We start from the raw sequence: 17,561 nt of genomic DNA, 5'->3' as shown, positions 1-17,561 counted from the left end.
GATGGGCAGACAGACAGTTAGCTAGCTAGATACCTCATTTAAGATTTCCTATTCTAAGGATTGTTCCTCCTACTGAATTTGTTACATTTGTTTTTGTCTACATTCATTAACTATGTTACCCTCAGAATAAGTTTATTTTTTGAGTTTCTACCTTCTCTCCCTCCATCTGGGGTCTCACTGCCGAAGGGCTTTAACCAGAATTGATCATGGAGGTTGGCTTTTATGCAGTGAATGACTGGGGAGGCACAATTCTCATAAATCCTCACAATTTCCTGCCATCTAGCTCTGGCTAGGGCTGACTTTGAGTAAATCGAGGGTGTTCTATATACATCTAAAACTGTCTGTTCAGGGCGTGTCTCACAGAAACACAGGATCTCTGTTACACATTATTCATGACAATATACATCATTCTTTACCTTCTGTGAATCTGATGAGAAAGGTTGTGCTTCCACAAAAACAGATATAATAAAAGCTGGAGTCTCTGATGTCACCCCTTCATACAGCCTTTCCGAGATGAGGATCCAGGATCCAGAGTCTATCACCATTTTTTCATGGACCTCAGTAAAGAGACCTAAGAGTTGTACAGAGGATCGCCTGTTCTATTCTCCTGCTTGGCAAAACTGGCTTTTATCTGATCCCAAAAAGTGAATGCCTTCTCTGATTCGTTATATGAGAGTGAAACGATTCCCTGGAAATTTATGCTAATGGGAATTTACAACTACCGCAAAGGCAGCGTTAATGCTACATTTTATTTTTAGAACTTTCAAACAAGTTTAATACATGAACTCCTAACCTCAGTGAGAAAGTTTTGGAGGTAGGACAACTTCTAGCTTCAAAGGAATAGTTATGGAGACAGGAAAATGTCTAACATCAAAGGAGGTGTTTCTCTTGACCAGTTCTCAGGAACATAGGAATTGTTATTCTAGAGGAGGCCAGTCATCCACCTTGTCCACTCTCCTGTCTCTGAATTATCTAGTACCAACTGCTTTAGCAGAGGGTTCATAGATTCACCAATCTTAGGCCAGCAGGGACATTGTATTATCTTCTCTGAGCTCCTGTACATAGCAGGACATTACATTTCACCCAGTTAGCCCAGTATTTAGCCCAATAACTTGTGCTTGGTTAAAGCAACTTTCAGAAAAGCATCTGGTCTTGATCTGGAGATACCAAGAGATGGAGAATTCACCACTTCCCTTGGTAGCTTGTTCCAATGGTTAATCAACTTTTCTAGAAGTGTGTCTCCCTGGCTGGCGTGCCTCCTCATGGCTGGGCATGGCATAGCAAGGTCGTCTTCTTCTTTGGCACTCCATGCTGACTGTCACTCTGGCCATGCTGTGGTCTACTTTTCGTAACTCAGCCCTCCTTCCAAGTCAGCTGAAGTCAGTCTAGCTCCTCAGTAGTCCAGTGGTTTCACACCAGGTCTTCATCCTGACTCGAGGCTTTATTGGCCTTCCAGTTCATCTCTGGGGGGTCTTCGTGGCACCATCCTCGGGAGCCTGGTCGGGGAACCCAGGCCTCTGAGTGCTTCCTTCTGGCTGCCATGGAGTATGACCGCTTGTCAGGGTTCCTTCCCCCCCCAATCTGAACTCTGGGGTATAGATGTGGGAACCTGCATGAAAGACCCCCTAAGCTAATATTTTACTAGCTTAGGTTAAAACTTCCCAAAGGCACAAATTCCTTTCCCTGTCCTTGGACGGTATTGCTGCCACCACCAAGTGATTTATACAAAAATCCAGGGAAGGGTCACTTGGAATCCCTATCCCCCCAAAATATCCCCCCAAGGCCATTCACTCCCCTTTCCTGAGGAGGCTTGAGAATAATATACCAACCAGTTGGTTAGCAATGTGAGCACAGACCAGACCCTTTGTATTTAGGACACTGAAAATCAATCAGGTTCTTAAAAGAAGAACTTTATTTATAAGGAAATAAGTAAAATAATCACACCTGCAAAATCAGGATGGAAGGTAAATTTACAGGGTAATAAAAAGATTTAAAACACAAAGGATTCCCCACTGGGCTCAGCTTCACAGTTACAAAAACAAGAATAAAACTACCTCCGTAGCATAGGAAAATTCACAAGCCAAAACAAAAGATAACCTAACGCAATTCCTTGCCTTACTTACAATTTATGTAATTTTAGATGGATTATTCCAGGTATTTTTTCAGGAGATTCATAGATTCATAGATTATAGGACTGGAAGGGACCTCGAGAGGTCATCGAGTCCAGTCCCCTGCCTGCATGGCAGGAGTTGTACCTGCTTGGTCTCTCCCTCTGTCCGGAGAGGGAACAAAACAAAGAGAGCCACAAACAGTCTTCCCCCCTCCCCTCAGATTTGAAAGTATCTTCTTTTCGCATTGGTCCCTCTGGTCAGGCGCCAGCAGGTGATTTGAGCTACTTAACCCCTTACAGGTAAAGCGATTCAGTACATCTTCCAAGGAGGGATTTTATGCTACCCTTTCTTTATATTTATGACACCGCTATGTGGTCGTATTCAACCCACAGGCTCATCATGAACAGGATGGTCTGCCTTTCATTGGCAGTTCTCTCATGGTTCAATGGTAATGTGGTGTCCCTCATACAGATAGTCTGGGTTTTCACCTTGCCATTTTGTGTATCCAATAAGATTAACTATTTCTTCTGTGACATTCCTCCATTGATGAAGCTTTCTTGCATTGACACCTCTCAGCTGCTATACTGGTCATCTTCACTCCATTTACTCTCATCCTTTTGTCCTATATCTTTATTATCTCCATCGTCTTAAAGATGGCATCGGCTGAAGACAGACACAAAGCCTTCTCCACCTGCTTCTCAGACCTCATTGTGGTGACATTGTATTATGGGTGCAGCAGTCTGATCTATTTAAGACCCAACTCCATTAACTTACCAGACAGCAACAAGGTGCTATCTCTGATATACACAACTGTCACCCCCACCTTGAACCCCTTTATCTACAGCCTGAGGAACAAGGAGGTGAAAGAGGCTCTGAGGGGACATGATGAAGAGAAAAATATTTTCTCATAGAAAGTAATTTGGATACGTGTCTTTTTTCTGATATCAGTTACACAACTGTGCAAATCTGGAGTAGCTCCTTTGAAGTCAATGGCATTCAATGCTATGGTTGAACTAGTGTCCAAAAACTGCACAAAGAAACACATAAAATGTTACTGTTTGGTCAAATTTTTGTGTGCCTTGGAATTAGAAATGTTGGCCAAAAAAAGTCATCAAAGTTTCAGAACTAATGATCATCTCTGTAGCTGATTGAAACACTGGAAAAAAAATCACAAAAATCATCTGCATTTAATATAAATAGGCTTTCATTGTTTTCATTTCAACTCAAAACTGCAATGAAGAATGTTATTGAAATATCTAATTTTGGAAAATAATGTTAATGTTCTCTATGTAAAATCACTGTATTGGAGACCACATGTGTATATGATTGTCTTCTAGATACCAGTATTTATTGGGAAAGGCTTGCATGGATCTGGGAAGGGGATATGGACAGAATCACGTCTAGGTTCATTTCACCATTAAGGTTAATGTTGACCAAATGCTATTAATTTAATTATGAATGTTTGGTTGACTGTGACAAGGTAAGCTGGTGGTTCAGTCATTCCTTCATGTTACAGGTGTCTATGCGTGAGGAAAATTCCTCTGTATTTTCATTTATCCCTGCCCTGTTTGGCCAAGGTTTGAAAGAAACCATGGAGTATGATGCCATGAATCTCCATGGCCTTGTATCTTCTCTAGTCAATTACACTTGTACAAAGCAATTACAGAGCTGATGTAAAATGCTACCAGAGCAGAATGATAGCGCCTGATTCTTCTCTGATTGACACCAGTGTAAATCAGAAGCGACTGCACTGCCATCAGAGGCCTAAGTCAGAGGAGAAATAGGTTCTGAGCATTTATATTCTCATTCAGAGGTGTGAATGATTGCACAAGTTGGGCAAGCCAATGGACATTCATACTTCCCTCTCCTTCCTAGAATTGGTCCATATAAAGTAGGCCAGTTGGATGGTTGTTCTCCAATTTCTCCATTCTAGGTACAGTACAAAAAAGAATTTTTCTCACGGATCCTTTGGCCAACTCCTGAGTCTATCAATCCTATTAGGGAAAGAGCCAAAGCCCAATGAAGTCAATGGAGAGACTCCCATTGAAGTCAGTGAGCTTTGGACCAGGCCAAATTCATAAAGGGTAAAACTCACTGCTGTTCAGAAGATCAATACAACACCTGTGCACCCCTTGACTCCCAGTTAAGTCCTCAAAATATGGCTGAAGTGTTGTGTAGGCCTAATGCTGGCACTCTGGGGAGGGTAATATTTCACCCCAAATGATGCATTCTGAACCTATCACTGAGAGCTCGGTGTAGAACACGTGGCTCACAAACAACTCTTTGATTATCACTGCACATGGGTCATGTTTAACTGACAAGATGCGGATCAGTAGTGGGTGGAGCATTGCTGAAGTGAACACTTGACCTGTTCTGTGAATGGAGAGAGATTCCCTGTTCTTTCTGGTGGTAATGTGAAAACTCTTGATGTTGAGTAGAGCTGGTGGGAAAATCAGCATTTTTCCTGTGAAATATTTTATGAGAAAAATGCCCATTAGAAAGATTCCTGTCTGGAAATTCCAATTTTCCTAAAAGAAATTTTGAAAATATAAGAAAGTATTATAGGAAAGTATTTTTTTTTTCATACTTGCTTACTGTTTCCAAACTATTTCCACCAAACACTGAATATTGTTAAGTGTTGAAAGCATTTTCTTTAAAAGTGAAATTATTGCTTTATCTCTGACAGTAATATTTTCAGCACTTTATTATTATTTTCCAAATGGCAAAAGTTAGAGGAAGGTCAGAAAGTAGCCTCCCCCCACTTTCTTACTGTTTTCCAAATTTTGCCATTTGGAAAGTATCCTGCTGGGGGAGGGTCCTGGGCTGGGAGTTTCCCAGGATACCAAGGTTGCTGGGTGCCCAATGGACACTGGGAGATGCATACCATTCAGTGGGTGACATTGAGACTGGGGTCTATCTATCTATATGGTTGGCTGGTAATTTTATGTATTGTTATGTTTTTAAGCTACCATGGTGATAAAAACAAAATAAAATTATTATATGAATTGAAAATAAAAAGAAGCAACAGTAATGACAACAATAATAATAATTTATCACACAAAATCAGAGTAGTTAGCACAACATGATTTTGGGGCAACATACATTTTTCTTTAATTGTACGTTAAATCCCCATGCAACCATTTGTGGTGTTCTAAAAATGATAAATAAGAATAAATTTCTGTTTGATCTTCCTGATTACAAAATGGGGGGGAATGATAGCTAACTACCTATGTGAAGATTAACAATTTGATATTCTTGCTGAACTTTCAACATACTAGCCTTGATTCAACACCCTGCTTTATGTCAACACAATAGCTTTGATTTCAGGAGTTTCAATCAATGTATAACTGGAGTAACAACAAATATCTCAGAGCTATTCTGTAAAGGTCTCAATAAATAGATCTGGTAGCAGCAGAGCAGGTGAAAATGAGCTAAAATTCAGAGTATTTGAGTGGCTTCCTGCTTCAATGAATGAAGAAGACTCCAGTGACCTCTGGTTACCCAGGCTCAGCTCCACAAAGGGACTTAGGCATCTGAAGACTAGATTTAGGCAGTTTTAGGCACCACTGCAATCCACAAACACTCACTTTGCTGCCACTTAACTCTGTAGGCACCTAAACTTACTTCTGGCCAGATTCTTGAAGGTATTTAGTTGCTTAGTGAGATTTTCAAAAGCATCTAAGCACCTAACACCCATTGAAATCCCGACCTTTAAAAATACCTTTAAAAATCTGGCCCTAGGCACCTAAATTTGCACTGTAAACATTCCCCAAGTGTCTTACTTTTTGCCTCTGGGCATGTGCCTCTGGGCATGCATCTCGGGAAGCCCCCGCATGATCCACAAACTTGTAAAGATAGGTGTCGCCCAGCATATCTCACCTGCGAAACCTCATCCAGTAGGCAGGCTCTGAACACACATAACTCTACACAAAATGGCCAGAGGGACACAGGGGTGCTGGAATGGGGGGGTCAGGGGGCCATGGCCCCATCACTTTTTACCAGCCTTAAGGGCAAGCGACAGGAGGAGGGGGGTGGATACGAGCTAGCAAGGTGCGGGGCCTTCGTGGGAAGAAGTGGCATGAGGGCGGGGGCTCAGGGAAGGGGTGGTGTGGGGCTGGAGCCTCAGGAGAAGAGGCAGTGTGGGGTTGGGGCCTCAGAGAAGAAGCGGGATGGGGGCGTGGTCTTGGGGGGGAAGAGGAGGTGTGGTGTGGGGCCTTGGCAGAAGGGGCAGGGCCATGGTTCGGGCACTGGTAGCCTCCCCACACTTCTAGGGAGCTTCTGGCACTCCTGAACAGACATGGGATGAAAAGGAAGCAACAGCAGCATCTTCCCTTATAAAATTTAGCCCAGTGGTTAGGGCACCCACCTGGGCTGTGGGAGACCCCAGGTCAATTCCCTCCTCTGGTTGATCAGGAGAAGGAATTTGAACAGGGATCTTCCATCTCTCAAATGACTGACCTGACCACTGGGATAGAAAGTCACTTGTGCTCACTATGGGCCCAGTGCATATTTAATTGTTTATACACAGTGAAACAGGTTCAACAGGAGAGACTGGAAGAGCACCATATTAGCATATCTTTTAGTTAGGCTTGGCAGAATTCAATTATTATTTTTTTATAATTTCAATGTATAATATCAGTGTGTACTTTTAAGCATTTTTTTCAATTTTTATCAATTTTCATTTTCACAGTTGTGCAAAATTATGAGTTTTAAGGATCTTTTTCTGATTTTTATTGATTTAAACTATCACAGATGTGGGAAATTGTGAGGGTGAGTCACACAACAGATTTGGTCAGGCAATAATTATTTAATGACAGGAAATGTTGATTTTTAAAAGTTAAAGCTTTACAACCGTTACAACACACGTTGACAACATCATGTGTCAAAATATATAAAACAAATATGCTTAAATTAAACTTTAATAAATTCTCAAGCAGCATTTTTCTTACTTTGCCTGTAAGAAACTTACTCTGTAAATTTCTATTCTTAGCAATGGAAATATTTTTTTCAATATGTTGTGTGTGCGCGGTAAAATTGATGTGTACGGGTCATTTATAGATAAAACTCTAATCCTTCAAGCCTACCATTTGCCCAGGGGTTAGAGCATGTATCTAAAATGTAGAAAACCAATGTTCAAATCCCTTCTTCCTCCGAGGCAGAGAGGGAAATTGAACTGGGGGTCTCCAATATTCTTGGTGACTGCCCTAAGCAGTGGGCTAAAGTTTATAAGAGAGGCCGTCCCCTCTTCCCGCCATTTGGTAGGGCTTGCTCTGAGAAAGCCTACCGGCTGAGATACACCACATGTTGTGATAGGCATGTGTAGGGCCCATGGATCTGGAAATGTGTATTGTGGGGGGTGTTTACCATCGTGCACTGGAGATATGTCGGCAGATTTTGCAACTGTTGTTATGGCAGGGGCTGGTGCCTCTTTGACTTGGCAGCTACTGGACTGTGGGAGCGTTTTTCTGATAATGAGGTTGGAGAGGTTGCAGGGGTGTGTTTGAAGGCCAAAGGAAGGGTTTTGGAAAGATGTCATTCAGAATGTGGTCCCCAGTGAGTATGGATTGTAATTGTTTAATGATACTTAAATTCATAAATCTGCTACACAGCAAAAATCATGGCCTTAATAAAGACACTGGATTTATGGCTCATTCCAGCAATCTGTAACTCACTAACCCTCTTTGTCCTATGACTGGAGAGGAGTTAACTGCCCACTTCACCTTAAATAGTCTCTTGCAACATGTGTTAATGCCTTATCTTTTCAAAATTTGTATGTAGCTGTGACATGCCGAGTACCTGTCCCTGATCTGAAGAAGACCTTTGTGTAAACTCAAAAACTTGTCTCTTTCACAAGCAGAAGCTGGACCAATGAAAGATATTACCTCACCCACCTTGTCTCTTTAATATCCTGGGGAAAAACATGGCTATAACAACACTGCAAACAACGTATACCTCGCGTAGACCCTGTGCACTGTAGGGAACTTCATCATGAATAAACCCCTTAAGTCCCCACTGACATCAGTGGAATTCAGTTCAGGGTGGGCTGGACATGCTCTGCTCATCTCGCAGTGCAGCTCTTTCAGCTCACATTACCCCAGGCAGATCCAGGGTCCATCAGACTGGCCCTGCAATCACTACTTATAAACTGGCCCTTCTGCACACCAGGGGTCTCATTGTAGGTAATAGAACAGCTCAAATAATTCAGGGCTCTCATGTGCGCTGTGGTTTGCTACATTACACCACATGATGAGCTCCCATTATATACATTTTATTACAATAAATGTTGAGAAAAAAGTTTGTGATTGGTTATAAAAGTCATAGTCTTACTTAGAGCTTTTCTCAGGGCCTCCTTGACCTCCTTGTTTCTCAGACTGTAGATGAAGGGATTGACCATTGGAGTCAGGATGGTGTAGAAGACGAAGGACACTTTGTTCAGGGCTCGCAGTGCAGCAGCGTCTGGGAGCAAGTAGACAACGAATAGGGTCCCATAGAATATTGTCACCACGATGAGGTGAGAGGAGCAGGTGGAAAAAGCCTTTTGCCTCCCAGTGCTGGAAGAGATTCTCAGGACAGTGCTGATGATATAAATGTAAGATGTCAGGGTTAATAGAAATGGGGGAAGAATGAATATGAAGGAGAGAGGGAAAATCACAAGAACCATCAAGCTGGTGTCACTGCAGGACAGTTTTATCAAGGTGGTGTACTCACAAAGGAAATGGTCAATTTCATTGGGGCCACAGAAAATCAATTGTGATAGCCAACATGCTGTGATCGTGCTGACTGCAGACCCACTTAGCCAAGACCCAGCTGCTAGCTGGAAGGAAAATCTACTATTCATGCATGCTGCATAGTGCAGCGGTTTGCATATGGCTAAATACCGATCGTAAGACATCACTGATAAGAGACAACTTTCTGTAGCTAAGAGAGAACCAAAGATATCATATTGTATGAGGCAGCCACTAACAGAAATGGATTTGTTCCCAGTCAGGAGACTTGCAAGCATCCTGGGCAGGATGGTGGAGGTGTAGCAGGTCTCCAAGCAGGACAAGTTCCCCAGGAAGAAGTACATGGGGGTGTGAAGGTGCTGATCAGCCACAACTAGTGCAACAATGAGGATGTTCCCAGCCACTGTCACAATGTAGATCACCAGAAACAGCGGGAAGAGAAGAATTTCCAGTTCATGGAGATTCCTAAAGCCCAGGAGGATAAATCCTGCGATGGACGTTTGATTTATCTCTTTTGTGTCTGCCATGGGTTCTAGGAAGAAAAATAATATTTAAAAAGTAGTAATAATAGCTTGTGAAATATGACATGAAATAGATACCTTTGGGGGGAAGGGGTTACTTTGTTTTTGTTGATGTTTAAATCTGGTTATAGAGGGAGAGACAGGTTGTCTTGGATTTCTGCTCTTGAACCTTTGCTCTGCAAATATCATCACTGTCCCCGTACATGCTCTAACCCCAAACCCTTTTGCTGGGTTAGTACCTCAGTTATCCCCAGTAACACTGTTCACTTTAGCATTGTGCAGTGTAATGGGCAAGACTGGGAGTCAGGAGATCAAGGCTTCAATCCTGACCCAGCATGACCTTGAGTAAATCATATCATTCCGTGCCTCACTTTCTCCAGCTGTAAAAGATCAGAATAATATTTTATGCCCTTTATAAACTGGCTTGCCATCTGCTGAGAAACATAGTTACTTAACGTCTTCATGGTGCTATGAGATCACTCACAGCTTTCTGTACACACTAACAAGCAAAGCCAAACACATCTGTTGTGTTGCATGTAAGACACAGGAGGTAATTGTTCTGCTCTACTCAGCACCGAGAAGGTCTCAGCTGGAGGACTATGTTCAGTTTTGGCCATCACACAATAAGAAATATGTGGGCAAATTGGAGAGAATTTAGAAGTGAGCAACAAAATGATAAAAGGTTTAGAAAACCTGACCTATGAAGAAAGGTGGAAAGAATTGGGCATGTTTAGTCTAGAGAAGAGAAAACTGAGGGGAACGTGATGAGTCTTCAAACATGTAAAAGGTTTTTATAAATAGGACAGTGATCAATTGTTCTTTATGTCTCACAGAAACACAGGATCTCTGTTACACATTATTCATGACAATATACATCATTCTTTACCTTCTGTGAATCTGATGAGAAAGGTTGTGCTTCCTCAAAAACAGGTATAATAAAAGCTGGAGTCTCTGATGTCACCTCTTCATGCAGCGTTTCAGAGACCAGGATCCAGAGTCTATCACCACGGACCTCAGTAAAGAGACCTAAGAGTTCTACAGAGGATCCCCTGTTCTAGTCTCCTGATTCGCACAGATGGCTTTTATCTGATCCCCAACAGTTAATGCCTTTACTGATTCATTATATGATAGTGAAACAACTCCCTGGAAACTTACGCTAATGGGAATTTACAACTGCCGCAAAGGCAGCGTTAATGCAACATTTTATTTTTAGAACTTTCAAACAAGTTTAATACATGAACTCCTAACCTCAGTGAGAAAGTTGTGGAGATAGAACAACTTCTAGCTTCAAGGGAATAGTTATGGAGATAGGAAAATGTCTAATATCAAAGGAGGTGTTTCTCTTTACCAGTTCTCAGGAACATAGGAATTGCCATTCTAGAGGAGGCCAGTCATCCACCTTGTCCACTCTCCTGTCTCTGAATTATCTAGTACCAACTGCTTTAGAAGAGGGTTCATAGACTCACTAATCTTAGGCCAGCAGGGACATTGAATCATCTTCTCTGAGCTCCTGTACATAGCAGGACATTACATTTCACCCAGTTAGCCCAGTATTTAGCCCAATAACTTATGCTTGGTTAAAGCAACTTTCAGAAAAGCATCTGGTCTTGATCTGAAGATATCAAGAGATGGAGAATTCGCCACTTCTCTTGGTAGCTTGTTCCAATGGTTAATCAACTTCTCTAGAAGTGTGTCTCCCTGGCTGGCGTGTCTCCTCATGACTGGGCATGGCATAGCAAGGTCGTCTTCTTCTTTGGCACTCCATGCTGACTGTCACTCTGGCCATGTTGTGGTCTACTTCTCATAACTCAGCCCTCCAGCCAAGTCGCATATATTCCCACCCAATCTGAGGTAAACCCAGTCTAGCTATTCAATAGTCCAGTGGCTTCATGCCAGATCTTCATCCTGACTTGAGGCTTTATTGACCTTCCAGCACATGTCTGGGGTCTTCGTGCCACCGTCCTCGAGGGGCTGGTAGGGGAACCCAGGCTTACTATCTACTCTGGGTACCCTGTAGTAAGCAGTTCAGGTCTGTCTATTCACACCCATTGCCTCCTCCTCGGCTACTTTCTAACTGAGCCTGTCATAGAATCATAGAAGAATAGGGTTGGAAGAGACCTCAGGAGGTCACCAATCCAACCCCCTGCTCAAAGCAGGACCAACACGAACTAAATCATCCCAGTCAGAGCTTTGTCAAGCCGAGCCTTAAAAACCTCTAATAATGAATATTCCACCACTTCCCTAGGTAACCCATTCCAGTGCTTCACCACCCTCCTAGTGAAATAGTGTTTCCTAATATCCAATCTAGACCTCCCCCACTGCAACTTGAGACCATTGCTTCTTGTTCTGTCATCTGCCAACACTGAGAACAGCCTAACTCCACCCTCTTTGGAACACCCCATCAGGTAGTTGAAGGCTGCTATCAAGTCCCCCCTCACTCTTCTGTTCTGCAGACTAAATAACCCCAGTTCCCTCAGCCTCTCCTCGTAAATTATGTGCCTCAGACCCCTAATAATTTCTGTTGCCCTCTGCTGGACTGTCTCCAATTTGTCCACATCCTTTCTGTAGTCGGGGGACCAAAACTGGACACAATACTTGAGGTGTGGCCTCAACAGTGCCGAAAAGAGGGGAATAATCACTTCTCTTGATCTGCTGGCAATGCTTCTACTGATACAGCCCAATATGCCATTGGCCTTCCTGGCAACAAGTGCACACTGCTGACTTATATCCAGCTTCTCGTGCACTGTAATCCCCAGGTCCTTTTCTGCAGAAAAACCTCAAGAAGGCTCATTTGGGATTTGAACCCAGGCCCACTTGCACCCAAAACGAGAATCATACCCCTAGACCAACAAGCTCATCCCACAGCTTTCCTTACAGCCTCTTCTTAGGCTCACTCCTCCACAGATTCCCAGAAGGAAAGAGGGTTCATTATGGTGAACAATGCCAATGTACAGGTCCCACACTGGGTCTATCTGCCCCAAAGAGGATCTGACACGTAGCAGGCTCAAGACAGTCCCTGGCTCCAGACCAGCCTGCCTCCACACAATCTATAGGTTTTCTCTGACCCCAGTCAGGCCTTCCTTCAAGGTGCTAGCACAAGAGGTCCACTCCTTCTCCTGCTGAGCCCCTACTGAATTGGGCTTTCCCTTTTTCAATGGCTCCCTCCAGGCTTTGACCCCTCTCATAGGTGTAACAGGGTAGGGCTGACTGAGCGCCCAGGCCCTCATTAGCCTCTTTCCAGACAGTGCGGGGTCACTGTACCCCTTCAAACCCTCACTATTAAACATTTGTGCCCTAATTCTAATTTGCATTTGTCTGGCTTCAGCTTCCAGCCATTGGTTCTTATCCTGTTAATTTGAAAGTGCCCTTTAGTACCAGGTGCTTTCTCTCCATGAAGGAGCATATACGCTTTAATCAAGTCACCTCTCAGTCTTCTTTTTGATAAAACTGAAAGGTGGAATACCATGGCTCCATGGAAAGTCCCCATGTATCCTAATCAGTTAGCAGTTGGCTTAATAGAGGATAAGTGCTCTGGTAAATCTGAAGCAATAAATAATTTATCACTACAAGCAGTGAAGTCCCGGAGTCCTAACCCTGCTTTCCTTGCTTATCCAAATTTCCCATTGATCCTTGCTGGTAAGGAACTGGGCACTATAGCTTGGTACGCAATGTTGTACCCAAAGTCTTACTCACATAATGGGCTGAGCAGAGAAGTTGACGATCTCTGAGTCGGAGTCCCGTTTCTTCTTCTGAGTGGCCTTGATAATAACTTGCACATCACCCCTGTCAGTGGGATAAATATGTTAAAATATAATGATTAGAGCTGGTAAAAAATTATCCTATTGAACAATTTTCCACTGGAATATGCTGTTTTGACAGAATAGGAACTTTTCATTGGAATGTGTTGAATCCATTAAAACTTTTAGTTGAAATCAGGCAGGCTCCTGGTTGACTTCAGCTTGACTGCTGCCCAATTCCTCGTATGCCCAGATGCCCAGATGCCCATGCTGTCTGGCTTCCCAGCTGCTCAGCTCCCAGCTGTCCAGCAGGAAACGTAAATTTTGATGAAATCACATTTTTCAAGGGAAAAATCTTTCATGTGAAAAATCCCAAACAGTCCTTGAAAGAAGTTAAGGGAAAAACTAAAGGCAGATTTCCTCTAGCAACCTTAACTCTGCTCCTCTGGGAATGCCAGTCTTCTGTCTCCACCATGGATCAAACTAACCCCTCCCTGCACAAAACTCTACTACATCAATATCCACAAATTATGTGGATAGGATAGGAAAGGGTAGTTTGGTAAAGGGATGTGTAAATAGTGTGGCCACCTCTGGAATGCCACCTCATGACATGGGATGACTCTGCAGTGCCTGGCCTCCATTTCCTTCCTCGGCGCTCCTCAATAACTCCACAAAGGCGCATGTGTCCCTTCTTAGGGTTTGGCTTATTAACATAAAATTCAAAGTTAGCACGAAAGAGTCTTCCAGCCTTGGGCTCAAGCTGGACCCAGCCCCTCCTCCCTGAGGTCTCTCTGTCTATCTTCAAGTTTCCAAGTTGGGAACAGCTTTTCATCCCTTCCCAGGATCTGCTTCTGCTCTCCCCTCAGTCAAAGGTCTGTCTCCTGTAGGTGCCTCCTGAGCTCTGCAGCCTCTGCCACAGCTTCCTCTCCTATTTCCTGTTCCTCTCCGGCTCTCTAGAAAGACCAGCTGCTCTCTATCAGTCCCCATTGAGAGACTGTTAATAAGGCACAGATAGGTTGGATCCATTCCCTCATAAAGGCCCAGCTCACCCAGTGACAGGGTGTGTGAAGAAAGGGATGTTGGGAAGGTAGAGTTCGGGTTATGGTGTATGGTCTGACGTTTATGGGAGCTGATGAAGTCAATGAGCTGTCTCCTTAGTTCTTGTAAATCAACATAGATCCATTGACTTCAACTACATTGCTTTCCATCAGCTGAGGACATGGCTTAATAGTGGATTTTTAATGGTGTGTTTGCCATGGTGTGAAGCAAGCTGAGGTTTCTGTACACCAAGTTCCAGACCTTCTTTAACACTGTTTAATGTTGGACAGTGACTGGATTACGTTAACACCTTTAGCCCATTTATTCCATCTAAATGAATACATGAGAGTGTGGCTGTATTAGGTTTAAAATGATGAAGACGCCTGTCCAAGGTTCGAGGTCCCCTAACATGTCATTACTAATACAATACAATCCCAGCACCATCAAAATAATCCTTTCAACAAGAACTCAGCCATCCAGAGAGCTACAGCAACTCCTTTCCACCCCTTGATCATCGTGGAAAACAAACCTTAAGCTCACTCAGAAAACAACATCGAAGTGATGGCACGTTGGCTGCCCAAACACAAGACAGAATATCGATGCCCCCCATGTAATAAACATTTCCCTCCCCTCCCCAAGATAGAAAAAAGAACTAAAGCCAAATTGACAAACTGATAAAATAAAACAAAAGCCAGATAAGCAAGGTGTTACAACCTGGCCCTTTATCCAGCAGTACAGTCACCTGTCTCTTGCAAGAGAGCCCAATCAATTGGAGCCATGTATTCCAAGATAACTGCCTCTGGGAAGAGTCTCATCTTTGTTTCTAGCTCTGGGGCTGTAGGAAACACTCTCCAGCTCAGACCCCCTTTCTGATACTCTTCCTTTGTCCATGGGATGCCACTGTCCAGCTGCCTTAGAACTCGGCCAGAGCTTCACCTAGGCTGTGCTCATTCTGGGCTTCTAGCTGAATCCCTTTAAGAAGAATGTGGCAGGGAGGCAAGGAATACAGGTTTAGCAAAGGGTTTAGCAAAGGGAAACTTTATGTAGTAAGCCCTTGACAGATATAGATCTGTAAAACAAGACAGTTATGTCCTGCCTGTGGATGACAGGAGAAAGGCAATGATCAAGATTAGATTGAGAGAGAAAATGACCTAATTCTCTCTCCATAATATCTCATGATGGGAACATCAAGGGCGAACAGCTCTCATCACTTCCACTGACTAGGATTTGGCAGTGCTCCTCACCCCTGTCAGTCAGAGCACTAATGAAATGCATTATCACATTAGTGAATATTTCATTATCTCCTTTAAAGTTAAGGGAGCTGGGTCAGTTTACACCATCTGAGGATCTGACCCAAGATGTGGCTTGATAAGATTCAGTATGAAGGCCGGAACAAAGTACAACCCAAATCCAACAATTCTAGCCAATATGGTACCCAATTATGACAAACGGCAGGCTCTAAATTTGGGCATGAAATTTAAATACTAACATGGCTAATACTATTGATAACGCTAAAATATTGATTCCCACTTTCTAGAGAAATACAACATTGATTCACCCAGCCTCCTACATGGCAGCTTGTCTGTAATGATTCCACCCCAACACCACATAAATGGCCAGCTCCCTGTTTACACATTGATTTGTGGCAGGACAAGTGTAAAAGTACAATTAGGCAGGCCAGAAAAGAATATGAAAAGCAACTAACAAAACACACAAAAACTAAGAGCAATTTTTCTTAAGTACTGCAGAAGCAGGAAGCTTGCCAAACAACTAGTGGTATCGCTGGATGGTCAAGATGCTAAAGGAGCACTCGGGGAAGGCAAGGCTTTTGCAGAGAAGCTAAATGAATTCTTTGCATCAGTCTTCATTGCAGAGGATGTGAGGGAGATTCCCGCACCTGAGACTTTTTTTAGGTGACAAATCTGAGGAACTGTCCCAGATTGAGGCGTCAATAGGGGAGGTTTTGAAACAAATTGATAAATTAAACAGTAATAGGTCTTCAGGACCAAATGATATTCACCCAAGAGTTCTGAAAGAACTCAAATATGAAATTGCAGAACAACTAACTGTGGTATGTGACCCATCACTTAAATCAGCCTCTGGACAAATGACTGCAGGGTAGCTAATGTAATGCTGATTTTTAAAAAAGGGCTCTAGAGGCAATCCTGACAATTACAGGCTGGTGAGCCTAACCTCAGTACCATGTAGATTGGTTGAAGCTATTTTAAAGAACAGAATTATCAGACACATAGATAAACAAGATATGTTGGGGAGGAGTCAGTATGGCTTTTGTAAAAGGAAATCGTGCCTCACCAATCTATCAGAATTCTTTCAGAGAGTCAACAAGCATGTGGACAAGGGTGATCCAGTTGATATGGAGCATTTGGACTTTCAGAAAGCTTTTGACAAAGTCCCACACCAACAGCTCTTAAGCAAAGTAAGCAGTCATGGGATAAGAGGGAATGTTCTCTCATGGATTAGTATCTTGTTAAAAGATAGGAAACACAGGGTAGGAATAAATGGTCAGTTTTCAGAATGGAGAGAGGTAAATAGCTGCATTCCCCAAGGATCTGTACTGAGACCTGTGCTGTTCAACATATTCACAAATGATCTTGGAGCAACAGTGAGGTGGCAAAATTTGCAGACAATACAAAATGACTCAGGACCTTTTAAGTCCAAAGCTGACAGTGAAGAGTCAAAAAGGGATCTCACAAAACTGGATGAATGGGCAACAAAATGGCAGATGTAATTCAATATTGATAAATGCATAGTAATGCACATTGAAAAACATAATCCCAACTATACATACAAAATAATGGGTTCTAAATTAGCTATTACTACTCAAGAAAGAGAGCTTGGTGTCATCGTGGATAGTTCTCTGAAAACATCTGTTGAATGTGCAGTAGCAGCGAAAAAAGCTAACAGGATGTTAGGAACCATTAGGAAAGGGATAGATAATAAAACAGAAAATATCATAATGCCACTATATAAATCCATGGTACATGCACACCTTGAAAACTGCATGCTGTTCTGGTTGCCCCATCTCAAAAAAAGATATATTAGATTTGGAAAAGGTACAGAGAAGAGCAACAAAATGATTAGGGGTATGGAACAGCTTCCATATGAGGAGAGATAAAAAGACTGGTATTGTTCAGCTTAGAGAAGAGACAACTAAAGCGGGATATGATAAACGTCTATAAAATCATGATTGTTGTGGAGAGAGTGAATAAGGAAGTGTTATTTACCCCTTCACATAACAGAAGGACCAGGGGTCACCCAATGAAATTAATAGGCAGCAGATTCAGAACAAACAAAAGTAATTACTTCTTCCCACAATGCACCGTCAACTTGTTGAACTCATTGCCAGGGGATTTTGTGAAGGCCAAAAGTATAACTAGGTTAAAAAAAGAATTAGATAAGCTCATGGAG

General features: G+C 42.8%; 1 protein-coding gene across 1 annotated transcript; it reads right to left on the bottom strand.

Moving 5' to 3' along the window:
- Positions 1-8,382: 8,382 nt before the first annotated feature.
- Positions 8,383-9,363, bottom strand: LOC128847353 (olfactory receptor 2G3-like). The gene has a single exon (XM_054046744.1). The coding sequence runs from the start codon at positions 9,361-9,363 to the stop codon at positions 8,383-8,385; it is 981 nt and encodes a 326-aa protein (XP_053902719.1).
- Between the last annotated feature and the right edge of the window lie 8,198 nt (positions 9,364-17,561).

This window comes from Malaclemys terrapin, chromosome 13 (genome assembly GCF_027887155.1).
Source record: "Malaclemys terrapin pileata isolate rMalTer1 chromosome 13, rMalTer1.hap1, whole genome shotgun sequence".
In the NCBI taxonomy this organism is placed as follows: Eukaryota; Metazoa; Chordata; order Testudines; family Emydidae; genus Malaclemys; species Malaclemys terrapin.
This window is presented reverse-complemented; position numbering and strand designations above follow the sequence as displayed.

What these genes read in the sequence shown, in the direction of transcription:
- LOC128847353 (XM_054046744.1), bottom strand. Translation starts at nt 9,363, where the DNA reads ATGGCAGACACAAAAGAGATAAATCAAACGTCCATCGCAGGATTTATC.